At 37.9% G+C, this 19,677-nt stretch overlaps 1 protein-coding gene across 3 annotated transcripts in view; it reads left to right on the top strand.

Annotated features, from left to right (window-relative positions):
• The first annotated feature begins 388 nt into the window (after positions 1–388).
• The window catches only part of FNIP1 (folliculin interacting protein 1), a 132,920-nt gene continuing 113,631 nt past the window's right edge, over positions 389–19,677 (top strand). For all 3 annotated transcript variants that reach the window (XM_082623753.1, XM_082623755.1, XM_082623754.1), the window contains exon 1: positions 389–558. In XM_082623753.1, coding sequence (XP_082479879.1) covers positions 467–558 — 92 coding nt within the window. In that variant the 5' untranslated portion in view covers positions 389–466. The remainder of the gene's footprint in view (positions 559–19,677) is intronic.

A 19,677-nucleotide genomic window follows, 5' to 3' on the forward strand; every position in this document is an offset into this window, starting at 1 on the left:
GTGGGTGCGGGAAGCGGTAGGTTTCTACACTCCAAAGTCCCTGGCGTCGTCCCCGCGGCACCCTGCTGTAGCCTAAGGTAGCAACTAACAGCGTCACGGAGAAGGACCGTGACCGGACCATGTTCCTCCTTCACTTCCCCAGCCACCCCAATTTCCCGCCCCTCCTCTCCGCGCATTCCCCGCCCCGTGAGCTGCCACGTGAGGACATCCACTAGCCAGCCTATGGGCGCCAGCTCCTCCCCACGGCCCCGCCTTGCACCCTGCTCCGCGCGCGGCCACGTGATGCGGCTCACAGCCAGCCAATGGACGCTGGCCTTGCTTCGCGCCCCGCCCCGCGCGCCGTGGCCGTTTGAAGTGACTAATTTCTGTCATATGACTGAGGCGCCTATGGGGGTGGCGGGGCAGCTCTAAGAGCGGGGGCCTGGTGAGTGCCCTGTGGAGCGACCCCGGCCTGGCCGTGGCCATCATGGCCCCTACGCTGTTCCAGAAGCTCTTCAGCAAGAGGAGCGGTCTGGGCGCGCCCGGTCGGGACGCGAGGGACCCGGATTGCGCGTTCAGGTAGGTCGTTGCAGGGCGAGGGGCTAGCGGCGAGGGGCGCGGAGCCGATGGCCTTGTGGGCTTCGGCTTCTAGAGGCGGTGGGGCTTTCGGTGCTTACGCTTGAGCGGCAGCGTCGCCCCGGGGCCGGGATCAGGGCCGCGGTCGGGAGGGGCCGGGCAGCTGCAGACCTGCGCTGGAGGGTTTGAGCGAGGTCCTCTCTCGCCTACCCCCCTCTCCCACGGTTGCCCCTTTCCCCTCGTCCGGGTCTGTTTGTTTACGTCCTGCTCGGCAGCCACGCGCTGCTCTGCCCCTCCGGACCCAGCATCACGGCCTGAGCTTAGGGTCCACACGCCTTCCTGGCGACGCGTAGAGTTGGGCGCGGGCTGGATTGGACCTCTACCGCCGTCCTCCGGGCCGAAAAGTTCTCCCCTCCTCCCCGCGGCCAGTCGTCCTCTGGGTGCTCCATTCCAGCTTGGTTGCTGTTGTGGAGAGAGCCGCACGTTTTGGCCAACCTTCGGAGTAGAGAACGCTGGAGGAGCGTGTAGGCAAGCTGCAGTCTTTCATATTTCTTGTAAACCTAAATTGGAGGTGTGCGGATACCGGACCCAGTGGCCTTAATGTTGCCGAAGGATAAATGTGAAACCTAGGAGGTTGTGGTTATTACTGACCAGAATGAAGCTGCGCTGAATCAAATGAAGCATGGCCGTAGAATTGACCATCCCCTTGGAACTGTTACTAAAAACGAGTTTTTAAAAATTGAGAACGATAGCAACATATTTTGTGGTATTACAGGCTTTGTTAATTTTTGGTTACTGTACCTGTTGCTAACAGAAAAACTTTTAAAAATTGTAAGACAATAGAATATACACCTGAATTCTAGGTAAAAGTTAGTTTCGAAACTGCATTTGAAGAAGAGATTATGTCTTTCAAAAAGCCTTCATACTTGTTGCCGTGTGGAAACTTGTAAATGTAACTAGGCTAAATGTCAGATATCACTCAAATCTGGTAGAATAGCATAGAGCCCAGTTGTACAGTTGTAGTAGGAAGAGATGAGTATCTGTTAAATTTTGCAATAGCCAGAGTCTGAAATGAGTGTACCACACTGGTTGAAAAGGTTTTGATAATCTTAAAATTATTCACTCTCGCTAATGCAGGTCCCATTAGTAAACATTCAGTAACTTGTGGAATTGAAGTATTAAATGGAAAGAAATTCGACTTTTAGAGGAAGAAAAATCTCAGTGGTGAACATCTTGGAACAGTACTTAGTAAAAGTTATCTAGCTTTTGGTCTTTTCTACTGGGAAATAAATGTCTTGCCATGCTTATCTAATGACTTTAAAGATTTCTTTAGTGTTTTTCTTTTGAAAAATGAAAGTGCAGTCTAGATAGTACTACATTGAGCCATCCAGTAAATCAAGGGTTAGTAGAAAGCAAGTTCAGGAGGGATATTAAAAAGGTGACATTTGAATAGTTTTTCTGTTTCTGGGTAAAGATTTACTTTGGTGTACCCAAGTTTCCAAGCATCTCAAGTTATTCTTGTGAAAAAAAGTTTATTTTTTTAAAATGTGAACTCTACTGTATGTTTGTGTAATACTACTTTAGAGTTGCCAAAGCACTTTCTCATCAGTTATCTCATGTGATGTTTCACAACAACCTTGTGAGATAGGGCAAGTAGCAGTATAGATAACTACATGATCCTTTTTATGTGTAAGAATTATGTGTAAGCACAATAACTGCAATACAATATGGAAAAATGTGTAGAAGTGTACATGTGAGGAAATGAAAACTGGGTAATGTCACACACTTAGTAACTTGCAAATTTAATCAACCCAATCTTTTTTTTTTTAACACCTTCGTTGAGCTATAGTTTACATACAACAAAATTGAGCCATTTGAAGTCTATAGTTATATGAATTTTGTTACATGTATACAGTTGTGTACCCACCACCCCAATGAAGTTTTAGAACACTCCATCATCCAAAAAATTCCCTCATGCCCCTTTGCTATCATTTCTTAATGCCTTCTCACCCAGGGCAATCACTGACTTGCTTTTGTCTAATGACAGAGGTTTTGACTTTTCTAGAACTTCATATAAATGTAATCATACTGTTTATATTCTTTTGTGTCTGGCTATTTTAACTCAGTGATGATTTTGAGATTCATCCATGTTGTTGTGCTTATCTGTAGTTCGTTCCATTTTTTTGCTTAATAGTGTTCCGTTGTATGGGTATACCACAGTTTATCCATTCACTGGTTGGCAGAGTTTTGGGCTGTTTTCAGATTTGGGCTGTAATAACAATGCTGCTCTGAACATTTGTGAACAAATCTTTATGCAGAAATACATTTTCATTTCTGTTGGAGTGAGATTGCTGGGTCATATGCTAAGTGTATGCTTAACTTTTTAAAAAAATTGCCAAACTTTTCTAAAGTAGTTGTACCATTTGTATTCACACTAGTAGTGTATGAGGTTACAGTTGCTCCAGATTCTCTCCAAATCCAGATATTAGTAGTCTGATGTTTTAAATTAAAAAATTTTTTTGTATTGTAAAAAACACCTAACATAAAATATACTATGTTAACCATATTGGAGTCTCTTTAAAAATTTATTTTTATTATTTATTTATTAAAATTTTTTTTTATTGAAGTATAGTTGATTTACAATGTTGTGTTAGTTTCAGGTGTACAGCAAAGTGAATCTGTTATACATATATTAATACACATATCCACTCTTTTTTAGATTTTTTTCCCATACTAATGGGTATAGTGGTATCTTGTGTGGTTTTAATTTGCATTTCCCAAATAATAAACGGTGTTTAGCATTTTTTTATGTAACTCATGTTTTTGAGTAGACTAAAATTTAGTTTTTATTCCAGTATACCATGGTTTCCTTTCTAGTATACTTTTTTGGTTTTGTTTTGTGTTAGTCAGTGTAAGTTGTTAAATAAGGCTTGGACACAGCCATTGGCAACTAACTATAGCTCAGCCTGTAAGAGTCAGTTCCTAGAGTAAACAATATACGAGGCCCAGTAGTCATAAGCCATAATAGGGCTCTTGGGTAGGAAAGACCTGAAATAGAGGAGCCTTAGGAGCTTTTCGCTATTGTTTTTCATGGTTACTCCACTGAAAAAGATGGTCAGGGATTACCCCCTTCCATTCAGTCTGAAGTCCCTTACCTTATAGGTTTCTGGTGCTTTGTCCTATCTAAGGTTCTTGAGCTAGAGATAAGTGTGTAGGGTATCACAGGGAGAATATTATTTTAATCATATATAGAACTAAAACAGTAATTTGGGAAAGACAGGGAAGATACTGCTTTATGTTTTCTCCATCAGGCCACTTTCCAGGGGAAGTAAGAATTAAGTGTAAGTCTAATAACTGCAGTACATATAAAATGATTGCTTTAAAAATAAAATTCTCTTCATCTAAAAATGATGTTAATAATGGCAACTGTGCAGGGTTGTCATGAGGTATATTAGTGAAGGTAAGACTAAACTGCGATGTGTTAATAAATAAACTAAGTCTCAAAAAAAAGTTCTTGAAAGAAGCCTAATTTGACGAAGAAGATTGTTTTAGAGTTATATATCTGTAGGACATAATTCATGTTTTGTTCAAAAAACAATTTCTGCATTTTTATTTTATTCCTAATACATGAATGTTTGCTCTTTTTGTCTGTATCAGTTAACAACCTCTTAACTGGTCTTTCTGTCATCACTCTTGCCTTTCTCCATACTATTCTCAACACTTCATCCTTTAAAAAAATGCTAATTCTGATCACGATCAGCAGGCAAAATGATATAAAATTTAAAATCTCCACAACACAGAGGTATTTTAAGGATTCAAAGAGATAAGTCATGTTGAGCAGTTAATGCAGTGCTTTAGTGCATGGCTTTCACAACCAGAAGTTGTTACTGTGATGATCTCATGCTTATGTATAAAACCATTCAGTTTAGGACCAAACTCCTTAACATCTAGTCTTGACCTTTTAATTTTTTTAATAAGGTCATTTTTTAACATAACCATTAATCTATTACTATCTCTTATATTATCTATTAATATTATATATCTAGGGACTTCCTGGTGGCGCAGTGGTTAAGAATCCACCTGCCAATGCAGGGGACACGGGTTCGATCCCTGGTCTGGGAAGATCCCACGTGCCGCGGAGCAACTAAGCCCGTGTGCCACAACTACTGAGCCCGCGTACCACAACTACTGAAACCCACGTGCCTGGAGCCCATGCTCTGCAACAAGAGAAGCCACCACAATGAGAAGCCCGTGCACCACTACAAAGAGTAGCCCCGGCTCGCTGCAACTAGAGAAAGCCTGTGCGCAGCAATGAAGACCCAATGCAGCCAAAAATATATATATATCTATATATCTGTATATCTATTATTAATTTATGTATCTATTAGTATTATCTACTACTCTATATTCAAATTTTCTCAGTTGTCTCAGGATGTCTTTTTACAGTAGGTTTGTTTGAATCAGTCTACATATTGAATTTGCTGTTATGTGTCTTAAGTAATTTTTATTCTACAACGGCCTCCCCCCCTCCCTTTTAAAAATAGCATTTGTTGTTTTTAAACTGGGTATTTTTCCTATGAATCTTCCCACATTGTCTATTTGCCTGTTTGCTCTCTAATGGTTTCCTTTAATTCACTGGTTCCCAGCAATCTCTGTTTTAATGAAACCCTCCAGGTGGTTCTGAATGCTCAAGTTTGAGAACCACTGCTATAACTTATTCTCTCTTTCCTGAAAACTGGTGGTTAGATACTTTACTAGATTCGGGTTCAGTTTTTTTTTTAATTAAAATATTCCACAGATTTTGCAGTATACTTCGTTTCCATACGTAATGTCTGGTTGTCCCTTTTTTTAGTGCTGCTAAGATTGATTAGTGGTTTCAGGTGGTATCAGCTTTATTCTTCCATTATAAAGTTCACCCTTCACTAATGGTTTTAGCATCTTTTGTTGATTATTGCCTGAATTCATTATCTTGTTAGGGGATGCAAATGGTAATATTCTGATTCTTTAATTCCTTCTGCACTTATTTCCTGGAAGAACTTTCTCTTACTACTTATTTGGTTATTTGCTACAGGAAAGTCAACATCAAAGTTTATCACTTTTGAGAATAATTTATGATGAGTTCAATGAAGGTTTTCATTTTAATTATCATTTTTTAGTATTACCATCACCTCTTGGATTTTAATGTGTTTTAATCCATTACAGTCAAATTGTCCCATATTTAGCCAGTGGAAAACTTTTCAAGTTGACTTCTGTGCCCTTTGACATGATCTGATCTCATTAATCTTTGATAACTTGTTGCTTTCTTCTGGCCTTGTCTTAATCTGATCTCCTTCCTTTTCTATTATTTTATCACCTTGGATTTGTTTTAGGTTTTGGGATGTGCTGTTCTTTGTTTTTGGCATAGTTTTATATACCTTTTTGTTTAGCTTTTTGTAGTGATCGTCTGGGCTTATCCTAATTATTCTTTCTCCAGGAAGCCATTTCTGATTTCTCCCTGCGTTTGGTTTCACTGTAATTTTCTTCCATAGGTTTCTGTATTTCCTTCTGTGACATCTATCACAGCTGTCATTACTTGTCCACACTTCTCTTCTTTGCTTGCTTGAGAGCCCTCTTCAACTTCAAGGTGTATTTTGGAGTTAGAACCTTGTAAGCCACATGATGGGTTATCTGTGGGGAACAAATGCCTAGGTTTCTGCTGGAGCAGCTAGGTAGACGCCGTTTTCGAAGGAGAGACTATGATACTGTGGAGGCCTATCTTGAACACCTCATCAAAAGTAGCAGCTCTCTCCCCTATTCTCTGTCAGAGCACACTGTTTATATCCTTCATAGTTCTTTTTACAACTTATCATCTCTCTCCCTCAAGTTCACATTGTGAGTCAGTGTATACAGCACAGTGCCTGAGCTTGTGCTCAGTAAATATTTGTAGAATGAATATATTAAATAATTTTAAGGGCAGAAAGAGTCAGAAGTTCTTTTTTGGACATTTGGTCTAGTGTTAATTGCTAATGAGATATTTATTTGTCAGTTTAATAAAGTATATCTGGAGTTCACAGTAGAGCTTGGGCCTGGAGATAATGAACTTGGAATCAATGGTCAATGTTAAAACTAAGGGAATGGGTGAGATAATCTAGGAAAAGGGTGTATGTAGGTAGAGAATTGGAAAGAATAGGTTTTGTACTGAGGAAATCTAAAATTTACAGATGTGGGGGAGGAAAGTCTACAAAGAAAGAATGGCCAGAGAGATGGGGGAAGGCCTGTGGTGTGTGGCGTTAGGAAAGCTCAGAAAGGGAAGTGTTTAAAAATGATAGAGTGATAAATTGTTTTGTATGCTGGTTGCTGACAGGTCTTATGAGATCAAAAACAGAAAAGTATAGTTGGAGTTGTCAAGTTGGAGATAACTGGTGATCTTAATGGTTTTTTTTTTTTTTTTTTTGAGGGGGCATGTTTGGGGGAAAGAATGAGATGTGTATTAAATGAAAAGGGAGGAAATGGCTTCACTGCTAAAGCTTTCTATTTCTGTAGGGGTAGCAATCTGTAGTGCTGCGTTATCTTTTCACTTTCAGTATTCTGATTTTGTGTCACATTTTGAGCTTCTGAAGTTCTTAAAGGCTAGCTTCTCAATATTATCAATGTTTGTAAGAATCATACTTAAGAAGTTTTTATTTAATGTTATTTTTAAACATTTGTTCATTCACAAGTTTTTTTTAATTAAATAAAAACACCCCTTCATAAATTGTACCTTTTAATCTTATATTGGAGATAGAAATTATAATATTCTTTACAGAGAATCCTGTGAGAGCGTATCTTTCTTATTAAAGTGAGAAGCTGAGAATTTTAAGTTAATTTCATGTTAATGAAATCAATATTTGGTTCTAAGTCTAATTGTGCAATAAGAAATGCAAATATATATATATATTAAAAACATCTTTATTGGAGTATAATTGCTTTACAATGGTGTGTTAGTTTCTGACACCAAGCTGATCTCCCTGTGCTATGCGGCTGCTTCCCACTAGCTACCTATTTTACATTTGGTAGTGTATATATGTCCATGCCACTCTCTCACTTTGTCCCAGCTTTTTATTGTTAATTTGATTTGCTTTTCCATCTCTAAGTAGTGGTATTAGATTTGTTTTTTGGAACCATGTTTATTGAAAGAAAATAGCTTTGTAAAAAATGCAGCTTTAATATTCAACTTATAAAACTTGGACCTCATTTCTTACTAATATAATAACTATTGTCTTAAATCTTGATGAGTTTAAGTTATCTTTTAGGAGAGACTTGTTTAAAAAAAAACTCCCCCATGTAAAACATAACAATCTTCTTTATTTTTTTTAATTTTAATTTTTTAATTTTTAAATTAAATTTAATTTTTTTTTTGCGGTATGCGGGCCTCTCACTGCTGTGGCCTCTCCCGTTGCGGAGCACAGGCTCCGGACACGCAGGCTCAGCAGCTGTGGCTCATGGGCCTAGCCGCTCCGCGACATGTGGGATCCTCCCAGACCGGGGCACGAACCCGTGTCCCCTGCATCGGCAGGCGGACTCTCAACCACTACGCCACCAGGGAAGCCCTATTTTTTATTTTAATTTTTATTTTTTTAACATCTTTATTGGAGTATAATTGCTTTACAATGGTGTGTTAGTTTCTGCTTTATAACAAAGTGAATGAGTTATACATATACATATATCCCCATATCTCTTCCCTCTTGCGTCTCCCTCCCTCCCACCCTCCCTATCCAACCCTTCTAGCTGGTCACAAAGCACTGAGCTGATCTCCCTGTGCTATGCTATGTGACTGCTTCCCACTAGCTAGCTATTTTACATTTGGTAGTGTATATATGTCCATATATACACTACCACTCTTTCACTTTGTCCCAGCTTATCCTTCCCCCTCCCCGTGTAGAATCTTCTTTATTAAAAGGAGTCCTAAACTAGTCTTACACAATCTTATTTCTGTTCCTGGCACTACCATTCTCTTAGTCTACCAAGTTGCAAGTCAGAGAATCATCTTTTACTCTTTCCTCTAATTGCCTCATTTGGTCATTTGTTAAGTCCTATTGATTCAAATTCTGCAACATCTTAGTTCTTTTTCATTTTCCACTGCCATCATCTCATTTAGACCTTTAATGCTTTTCATAAAAATTTGCCATAACATTCCCACTTCGTGTGTGTTCCCCTCTATAGTATCCTGCTAAATTGACTTTCTTAAACTATAATTCTGATCAATTCACTCAGAAATCTCCTTTGACTCCCTGTTGCTTAATAGAGGATTGCTCTGTGCCAAGCACTGCTCTAAGTGCTCTACACATATTAATTCATTTAATTCTCACAATAGCTTTATTATAAAGTAGGTCTGATTATCCCTATTTTATAGATGAGAGAATAGAGGCACAGAGAAGTTTAGGACTTCACACATTTAGTAAGTGATATAATTAAGATATAAATTCAGACATTTGAGTTCCAGAACCTTTTTTTAAACGAAGTCCAAACTCCTCAGCTTGTCATGTCAGCCTCTTCTAGAGTTGTAGCTTACTGTAATGGACCTGGGTTCAGATCCCTGCCCAGTGGTTCCTTGTATATATAACTTTGGGAAGCAGTATCATGTCGTCATTAAAGGTGCTGTGGTGTATGCATGTCGCAGTGGAGGAGTGGATGCTGAAGAGATCGTCCATTGTACCTACCATCTTAGAGTCGTTTTGAGGATTAAATGGCATAGTAGTCTCTCAAATGTTAAAATTCTTTCCCACACTCCCTCATCCCTCAGTTTATTCTCTCCAGTCTTCCTTCTAATTTTTTCTCTAGCTGTGGGCTCTGAATCAGACTACTTGATGTTTCTTGAGAATATTCTGGTTCATGTTTGTACACTGCTTGAAATTACATGGCTACAACACATGTTTCTTTTTTTTTTTTTGGTTTCAATTATTTTATTTTATTTTATTTTTTATTTTTATTTTATTTTATTTATTTTTAAAATTAGTTTCTGCTTTATAACAAAGTGAATCAGTCATACATATACATCTGTTCCCACATCCCTTCCCTCATGCATCTCCCTCCCTCCCACCCTTCCCATCCCACCCCTCCAGGTGGTCACAAAGCACTGAGCTGATCTCCCTGTGCTCTGCCGCTGCTTCCCACTATCTATCTACCTTACGTTTGGTAGTGTATATATGTCCATGCCTCTCTTTCGCTTTGTCACAGCTTACCCTTCCCCCTCCCCATATCCTCAAGTCCATTCTCAGACCAACACATGTTTCTTAAGGCTACAATAGAAACCATGTTTTCCCATCAAGGCAGTTATTTTCTTGGGTTATAATTGCTTCTTTATGGACCTATATACTTCACTAGACTGTAGGTTCCATAGGGCACAACCATGGTCTAACTTGTTCAGTGCTGTATTCCTGGTGTTTGACTCACAGAAGGCATTCAGTAAATATTTGATGAATGAGTGAATGAATAAAAATAGTCACTGATTGAAAAAATTTTAATTCATTTAACCAAGGATGTTTCTGTTTTGGGTTGTTTGTCTAAAGTAGTTATTTCTCTGTACTTTGAGCACATTTTTCTTTGACATCAATGTTTACCAATTTAAAGGAAAATTTCATTGTTATTTTGATCTTTTTAAGATAGCGAGAATGGTCTGATTTTCCAGAAATAGGTTAGATTCTCTATTTATATCTCTTGTAACACCTCATACTTCCCCTTCCTACCATTTTTCATGTTCAGAATATGTGTGTGTGTATGTGTGTGTACACAGAGTCTTCTCTGATGTACTCAGTATATGCTGAATGGATAAAAGAATGAGTAAATGAACTCATTCTTTTATCTTTTATCCATTGAGTAATGTATTCTTTTTGGTAGTGGGAGTTTATTTGAAGAACACAAGAGGTTTTGTGGTACCATGGAATTTCTTTTCCATTTGAGCATACTAGGTCCTTAGACCTTCTGATTGTTAAGCAGGCTTTATGGGGAAATGGAGCAACAATTTAACCTGGCCCTTTGGGGACACAGCCAGAGCTCTAGGGATCTGCTTCCTTGCACTCACGTTGCCCAGTATATAGTATCCCTTGACACAACGGCATTTTATCCCAAGTCACCCCAGAGAGATTACACCCTAGTGTAATCCTAATAGAGTGGCAGAGTTGGTTTCAAGGGCATATGGGTTTCAGTTTATACTGTTATGATCCGATTTGTAGGATGCAGCTGTCAGGCTCTTTGCATCTTTTTGGCCTGCTTTCCCACCCTGTTGTGGTCTGTTATATAATTTTTAAAGTTTTCCATTTATATCAAGAAACTACAGATTGTGTCGTTAATGAGAAGGTGAATGAAATCGAGTAGTGATATGATTCCCACAAATAGGGATTTTGTATTAAGTTTTATATTAATTTCTATTAATTCCTAATTACTTTAGAATATAAAACATATGTACTATACATTTATAGAATGCAGAAATATAATAAATATTATTTGTGAATAATCAAAGAAATACCTGAACATAGTTTAAACATTAGACAGTAAAACCCCATGTTAATGCACCGCTATGACATTAGTGGCTCCTGGACCCTTGGAACTTCTGACTGGCTAGCTAGACAAGCTTTTTACTTGTGAATCTGACTCTAAATTTATGTGTTGAATTTTTTGCCCCCAGCTCAACAACATTATGGCAGGAATTTACTTAGAGTAAGTTCCTCCAACCCAGTCCTGAACCTAGATGCAACTGCTTTTTTAATTGTTTGGTGTTTGTTTAAGTATTTGCTTTTATATTTATAAATAATATGAATAGACTGTTTTATAAGAAAATTTATTCATCTTAGACATTAATTTCTTGTATTGGTAAAGATTTAGGTCTTAAACATGCACACATATACACACACTCATGCATACCCTTCCCTTTCTTCTTCATTCTTCCAATATTACAATTTTTGGTTAGTTTAGATAATCAAAGTTAACTATATTATTGTATTATAAATGTTCACTGCTGAGCTAAATATATTTTATGTCTTATTGTTCTTTTTTTTACTTATCTCTTGGAGTTAATTGCCTTTTTTTCTTTTTCTTTTTTTGGTTTGCCCTGTTTTCTTTGAAATCTTTAGCTAAGTATTACAGCTCCATAAAATACCTCTCAAAACAACTTGTCTCTCTTAGTTAAACCTAGTCGATAATTGACTTTTTTTTTTTTTTTTTTTTTTTGCTGTACGCGGGCCTCTCACTGTTGTGGCCTCTCCCGTTGCGGAGCACAGGCTCCGGACGCACAGGCTCAGCGGCCATGGCTCACGGGCCCAGCCGCTCCGCGGCATATGGGATCCTCCCAGACCGGGGCACGAACCCGTATCCCCTGCATCGGCAGGCGGACTCTCAACCACTGCGCCACCAGGGAGGCCCCGATAATTGACTTTTTAAAAAAATATTTATTTCTTTATTTGACTGTGCCAGGTCTTAGTTGTGGTCTGTGGGGTCTTTGGGGATCTTCAGTTGTGGCATGCAGGATCCTAAGTTGTGGCATGCGGACTCTTAGTTGCGGCATGTGGGATCTAGTTCCCTGACCAGGGGTCAAACCTGGGCCCCCTGCATTGGGATTGTGGAGTCTTAACCACTGGACCACAAGGGAATTCCCTAGATAATTGATAATTAATATTTTTTCCTCCTGGATATGTCCATCTTGGAACCATCTGCCCTTCTCTGGCTCTAGTTTGTACTGCTTGCCCTGTAGGTCTGCTCCACAGCAACATGATGAGCCTTCCTTTGCCTTCCTCCTGGAAATTCCTTTGACTTTAAAAGTTAGGATCTCCTGTAGACTGGCTTCCATGACTTCTTCGTTTTTGGATTGTTCCCTTGTTTTGGTGCTGCCTATCCCTCTTGGAGCTTCCTGAGAATGATTGTTTGAGATAAATTTTTTGAGACTTCGCACGTGTGAAAAAGTGTTTATTCTATTTTTATGTTTGGTTGGCAATCTAGTAGATGCACAGTTCTATGTTGAGAATCATTTTAATTCAGAAATTTGAAGGTATTGCTCCCTTGTCTTCTGTCTTCCAATATTGCTACTGAAAAGGCTGGAGCTATAACTCTCAGCCCCCAGGAAGCTTTTGGAATTTTCTGTTTTCTCTTTATTTTGTTCTGAAATTTCACAGTGATGTACCTGTACCTTTGTTTTTAAAAAAAATTCATTGGTTTATACTTGATGGGCCTTTCAATCTGGAGACGCCCTGAGGCTGGTGCAACTCTGACAAGTTTCCCAAGAAAATAAATATTTGTTATTCATAAGGAGTGGGTTAAGAGAGAGGATGAAGGACATTTTGACATCCTGTGGAGGATATGCTTTTTGTTCCTTTGTCTCTCCTCTACCTTCCAAAGGGCCTTACGTTTCCAAGGCCTTTGCTTCTCAGGGGCTCTGAGGAGATGAATCCTTGGGTTGCTCCTAGACATTTATTGACATTTAGGTTGTAGCTGCTTATGTTTTTGAAAAGTTAATTGCTACTTTTCATCTTTCAAATGTTTATTGCGGTCTCTTTATGCTTGAAATTTTTCCTCTCATATTCTCTGTCTTAAATATATATGTATATATGTATATATTTGTGTGCATGTGTGTATATATATGTATACACACACACACACACACTTCATTTACTGTCATTTGAATGGGATTTGAATGTATCAGTGCACCAGTGCTTAACCTGGATTTCCTAAAAAAATTTTTAAACTTATGAAATATTTCAAACCACAAAGTAAAGAGAATGTTATAACAGTACCCATCTTTAACAGTTATCAACATTTTGTTTCTTTTTATTTGTTTCATTCTCTCTTCTCCCAACTTATTTCAAATATTAATACTATTATTTGTTGTTGGAATATTTTAAAGTAAACTCCAAAAATCCTGTCATTTCACTCATGAATACTTGAGTATGAATCTCTAAACGATTACTGTTATTCCTGAAAATGAACAGTGATTCCTTAATATTTAATACTCAGTCCATGTTCAGTTTCCCCTGATTGTCTCAGAAATGTCTTTTTAGAGTTTGAAGTTGGATTCTAATTTGTCTGTAGAATATTGCATATTTGGATTTGGATCTGATTTCATCTTCACTGTGTCCTTTACCTTGTTCCTCTCTCCACCTTATTTTCTTTAAATTGGGAGCTAGATCTCAGACTTGATTGGATTTAGGTGCAGGGTTTTGTTTTGTTTCTGTTTCCTGTTTGTTTTGTATTGTTTCCTGAGACTACTTCATAGGTGCGCTGTGTACTTCTTACTGCATTTTATCAGGAAGCACATAACCTCTGGTTGTCCCACTTTAAGTGGTGCTAAGGTTGATCAGCAGGTTCAGGTGGTGTGAGCCTGATTCCTCCATTTTAAAGTTGTCCATCAACTGTTCACCTAATGGATTTAGCTTCTATTTATGCTGATTATTAGATTATTTCAGTGATTCTCAAACTTTAGTATGCATCAGAATCTCTTGGAGAGCCAGTGAAATTTTTGTAAACAATAAATCGTCCTTGGAAATTTGAGGACTGATGTTGATGTTTGAATGCTGAAGTGGTTCTTTGTACCAGAACTGTAGCTGTGATCTTCAGTTTTAGAAGCTTCTAAAAAAGCTAGTTAATATAGGCTGTATCACTCATTTCTTGTGCTTGTATCTAGCAAATGTGTCTGCTATTTTTAAAAAAATATGTAACAGCTTCATTAGATATAATTTACACTTTATATAAATTATAAATTTATAACTGACCCGCTTTAAGTGTGTAATTCAGTTGTTTTTAGTTTATTCACAAAGTTATGCCACCATCACCACAATCAATATTAGAATTTTTTTTTTTTTTTTTTTTGGCTGTGCTGCATGGCTTGTGGGATCTTAGTTCCCTGACCAGTGATCATACTTAAAGTGTGTAATTCAGTTGTTTTTAGTTTATTCACAAAGTTATGCCGCCATCACCACAATCAATATTAGAATTTTTTTTTTTTTTTTTGGCTATGCTGCATGGCTTGTGAGCTCTTAGTTCTCTGACCAGTGATCAAACCCGGGCCTCCTGTAGTGGAAGAGCGGAGTCCCAACCACTGGACTGCCAGGGACTTCCCAATATTAGAACATTTTTATCACAAGAAAAGAAACCCTGTACCCATTAGCAGTAATTCTCAATTACCCTACCCACTACCACCCACATTCCCCCAGCCTCAGACAACCACTAATCTACTTTCTGTCCCTGTAGATTTGCCTGTTCTGGACATTTCATATAAATGAAAGCGTACAATATATGGTTTTTTGTGACTGGGTTCTTTTACTTAGCCTATGTTTTTAAAGTTCATTCACGTTACAGCATGTATCAGTACTTCAGTCGTTTATATTGATGAATAATATTTCATTGTATGGGTATATCATATTTGTCCATTCATCAGTTAATAGACATTTGGGTTGTTTCCACTTTTTGGCTGGCTATCATGAATAGTTCTGCTGTGAACTTTTGTGTACAAGTTTTTGTGTGAACGTGTTTTCATTTCTCTTGGGCATATATTAGGAATGGAATTGTTGGGTCGTACGGTAACTCCATGTGTAAAATTTTGAAGAACTGCCATTCTGTTTTCCAAAGAATCCACTGACATAGCTTTGTGCTGCTGAGACAAAATATCAACCTAGAATTGATATCTAGAGAGACTTGTTTGAGAGTCTAACATATATATACATATATATGTGACAAACAAAAGGTGAGGGAATACCACTAATAGAAAAATGTTTGCAGTGCAAGAATAAATGGTTAGGATAAACAACAAGGTCCTACTGTATAGCACAAGGAACTATATCCAGTCTCCTGGGATCAACCATAATGGAAAAGAACATTAAAAAAAGAATGTATGTGTAAAGCTGAGTCACTTTGCTGTACAGCAGAGATTGGCACAACATTGTAAGTCAACTGTACTTCAATTAAAAATATAAATGGTAAGGAAAAAGAAACGGACAATATAAAATGAGACACGTGGGTAAATCTACACAGATATTGGTAGTATAAAAACAACAGGCATGTCAAACAGAGCTTAAATATTGGAAAATAGAACCATGCGAGAGGGTAGTTGAGATGGAGAGAATGAAGTAGAATTAAAACATTCTGTGGTTCTAGGGGGCCTCCCTGGTGGCACAGTGGTTAGGAATCCGCCTGCCAATGCAGGGAACATGGGTTTGAGCCCTGGTCCGGGAAGATCCCACATGCCGCCAAGCAACTGGGCCCGTGTACCATAACTGCTGAGCCTGCACTCTGGAGCCTGTGAGCCACAACTGCTGAGCCTGTGTGCCACAGCTGCTGAAGCCCGTGTGCCTGGAGCCCATGCTCTGCAGCAGGACAAGCCACCACAATGAGAGGCCCGTGCACCAAAGCAAAGAGTAACCCCCGCTCGCCTCAACTGAAGAGGGCCCGCGTGCAGCAACAAAGACCCAATGCAGCCAAAAATAAATACATTAATTAAAAAAAAAACATTCTATGGTTCTTTTATCTTTTGAGGATGAAGATAATAAAGTATAAAGTATGCATGTTAAAATTTCAAGGTTACATGGTAAATTGAAGTATGTAACTTCCAAATTAATAGAAGAAATGGAACATAGAAAAAAATATATGAAAGGATAGGAAAAGAAACAAGTCACAGAACAAGTGCAAAGAAAGAGAATAATGTACTAGTGGAAATAAATTCCAGCGTTATTATAAGGATCATGTTAAGTGAAGGCAGACTAAATAATGCAGTTAGGACAAAGATTTGATAGGCTGGAAAAAAGTTAAATTCAGCTGTATGCTACTGTTTAAGATATATACCCAAGTACACCAATACAGAAAGATTGAAAGCAAAAAGATAGAAAAAGATATCTAGAAGACCAAAAGAAAGCTGGTGTAGCTCCAGTCATACCAGATAAAATAGTTTAAGACACAAAAATTATTAGTGATAAATACAATAATAAAAGGTTAATTTACCAAGAAGTTTTGATATGTTTTGAAAATATGTAAGCAGAAATTGTCAAGGAGAAATGCATACACTTACTATAGTAGGTGAGTTTTAACATACCTGTCCTAATTATTGAAGGCCAAGTAGAAAAAAAAATTATTAAGAATAAAAAAGATTTTAAAAACACAGTCAACACTTACTTGATTTAATGGACATATAGAAATCTGCAATTGGAAGTTGGAAGTAACACATTCTTTTTTTTGTTTTTTGTTTTTGCATTATGCGGGCCTCTCACTGTTGGGGCCTCTCCTGTTGCGGAGCATAGGCTCCGGACGCACAGACTCAGCGGCCATGGCTCATGGGCCCAGCCGCTCCGCGGCATGTGGGATCTTCCCAGACCGGGGGAAGAACTCGTGTCCCCTGCATCGGCAGGCGGACTCTCAACCACTGCGCCACCGGGGAAGCCCGGAGGTAACACATTCTTTTCTAACATTTATAGAACAGTTATGGAAACAACTTATGAGTCAAAGGAGAAGAAATCCTAAATGGAATTTTAAAATAATTAGAAGTGAATTGTAATAAATGCCATATTACAAAACTTGGGATGTAGCTAAAACCTCACTGACAGTAAATTTATAATTTTTACATAAGAGGGAAGGTTCAAAGTTTAATGAGTTGAATGTTCAACTGCCCCTTCTCGGGCTAGCTAATTCCTAGAGATAGCAAAGGACTCCTCCAGAAGTGTGCCTTTCATGTGCAAACCAACCGATCCTCCTTTGGTTGTACCCTCCAACTACCTCCTATATTGAGCTCTTACCCTCCTGGGCCACTACTTCCCTGCTCTAATCACCCCAGGGCCAGGTACCAGCCAACTAGGGGCAGTTTCTGTACCATGGAGACCACTGAAATTATTCAAACTAGCCAATCCTAAACCTGCTTAGCTTGTTTACTTTGCCATTCTTTCCCTGTGAAAACCACAAATAAAGGTTCTTGCCCCATTTCCCTCCCATTCCTTCTGCCTCCTGACCCACCCTGGTGCTTCCCCCTGTGGCCTGTTGTGGTCTGGCATTCTTCCTAATTCCAGGGAATTGTGAGTATAAATTTCTTCCTTCATGGCAGGTATTTCCATGTCTGTGTCTTACCATACCTGATTAAAACAAATCCTGGGTTCATTTTAAAATCAGTGTAGTTTTATGAGTTTGGACAAATGTATACAGCTGTGTAACAGTCACTACAGTCAAGATGTAGAACTTTGTATATCCCTCAAAAGTTCCCTTGTACCCCTTTGTAGTCAGTAACCAACCCCTGCTCACCCTGCCCCCAGACAATTTCTGATCTGCTTTCTGTCACTACAGATTAATTTTGCATATCCTAAAATTTCATGTAAATGAAATCCTACACTATATACTCTTTTGTATCTGGTTTCTTTCACTCAGCAGAATGTTTTTGAGATTCATCCATGTTTCTGCTTATTTCAGTAGCTCATTGCTTTTTATTCCATTATAGTATTCCAGTATCCCATTATATCAATATACTAAAATTTGTTTATCCATGTACCAGTTGATGAAGATTTGGATTACTTCTAGCTTGCAGGGTCTATTATGTATAAACCTGCTATGAACATTCATGTATAAGTCTTTGTATGAACATGTTTTTGTTTCTCTTGGGTAGATACCTAGGAGTGGAATTGCTAGTTTGTAAGCAAGTGTATATTTAACTTAATAAGAAATCACCAAACTGTTTTCCAAAGCGCTTGCACCAGTTTACTTTCTCACTAAAAATGTGTATGATAATTCCAGTTATCATCACTTGTGGGTGTGTAGTGGCATCTCACTGTAGTTTAATTTGCCTTTCCCTTATGCCTGGTGATGTTGAGCATATTTTTTGGTGTTTATTGCCTGTTCATATGTATTCTTTTGTAAAATGTCCAACTATTTTGTCCATTTAAAAATTGAAGTACTTCTTATTATGGGTTGTAAGACTTCTTTATGTATTCTGGATAAAAATTCTTTGTTAGCTTATTTTCTCCAGTCTCTGGTTTGCATCTGTTTTTTAGTGGTATCTTTCAAAGATCAGAAGCTAAATTTGGTGAATTTTCTAGTTCATTATATTTTAAAGATTTTATATATATGTTTTTGTGTGTGTGTTCTAAACAATTTTTGCCCTACTCTAAGGTCAAGAAGATTTTCTCCTGTTTTCTTTTATAAATTTTATAGTTTTTGAGGTTTTATGTTTAGGTCTACGACTTATTTTGAGTTAATTTTTACATATGGGGTGAGCTCAGTATTTTCCGTATGAGTATCTAGCTTATCCAGCACCATCTGTGGAGATGCTTTCTTTTGATTATTGCTTAATTACCATGTGTGAACATGTCTTTCTCTTGTATTGATACATTCTGGTTCAGAAGAAATTTCCCAATAAACAATAATAAATGTCATCTATCGTATACATGAAATAGTGTAGTATAAAATTATGCATGTTTTTGAAATGTAGAAAGATAAATTATGAGATTTTATTGTAATAATCAGCCAAAGCACAATGCCCTTTTACATAATGTGCTTTGTAAATACGAATGTTTACTTTGGGCCTTAGTTTTAACTGCACATAAAAACTGAAAATATTTTTTTTCAGCTATTCTAATCAGTCTAGGGAGTGAAAAGTAGTAGAAGACTGCTTTTAGTAGAATTTCCAACTCTAAGAAATGTTGAGTCCAGTGGCAGAGATTCTGTGTATATCTAAAAAGAGAACACATATTTGGTAACATGTCGGAAAAGGAATGACCTTTATTTTCTAATTTGCTGTTGTGTACCTTAGAATCACCTGTGGATTTCTTTAAAAAGGCTTCAGGTTGCCCTGCTTGGAATTAATTCTCAATCTTCTAGGATTTTGGGCAGGTGATAGTTTTGGTTTGTTTTGAAGCTCTCCAACATGATTTTGATGTACAGCCCAAGTTATCAATCCCTGATTATATTCCATTTTCTCATTTGACCTCTCAGTCATCCTATGAGACAAGTTGTGTTAGCTCAGTTTTGCACATGAGGAAGATGAAGCTTAATGTGATTATATACCTTCCTCCACAAGGGATATAAACAAGAAAATTAACAGAAGACATTTAAAAAATGACCTTTAAACATTTTGAGTGATGCTTAACCTCAGTAATTAAAAAATACAAATCAAGAAGTCATGTCTATAATTCTCTAAGCTGTCTAACAAAG

This window comes from Mesoplodon mirus (assembly GCF_964341445.2).
Source record: "Mesoplodon mirus genome assembly, chromosome: 5".
NCBI lineage: Eukaryota > Metazoa > Chordata > Mammalia > Artiodactyla > Ziphiidae > Mesoplodon > Mesoplodon mirus.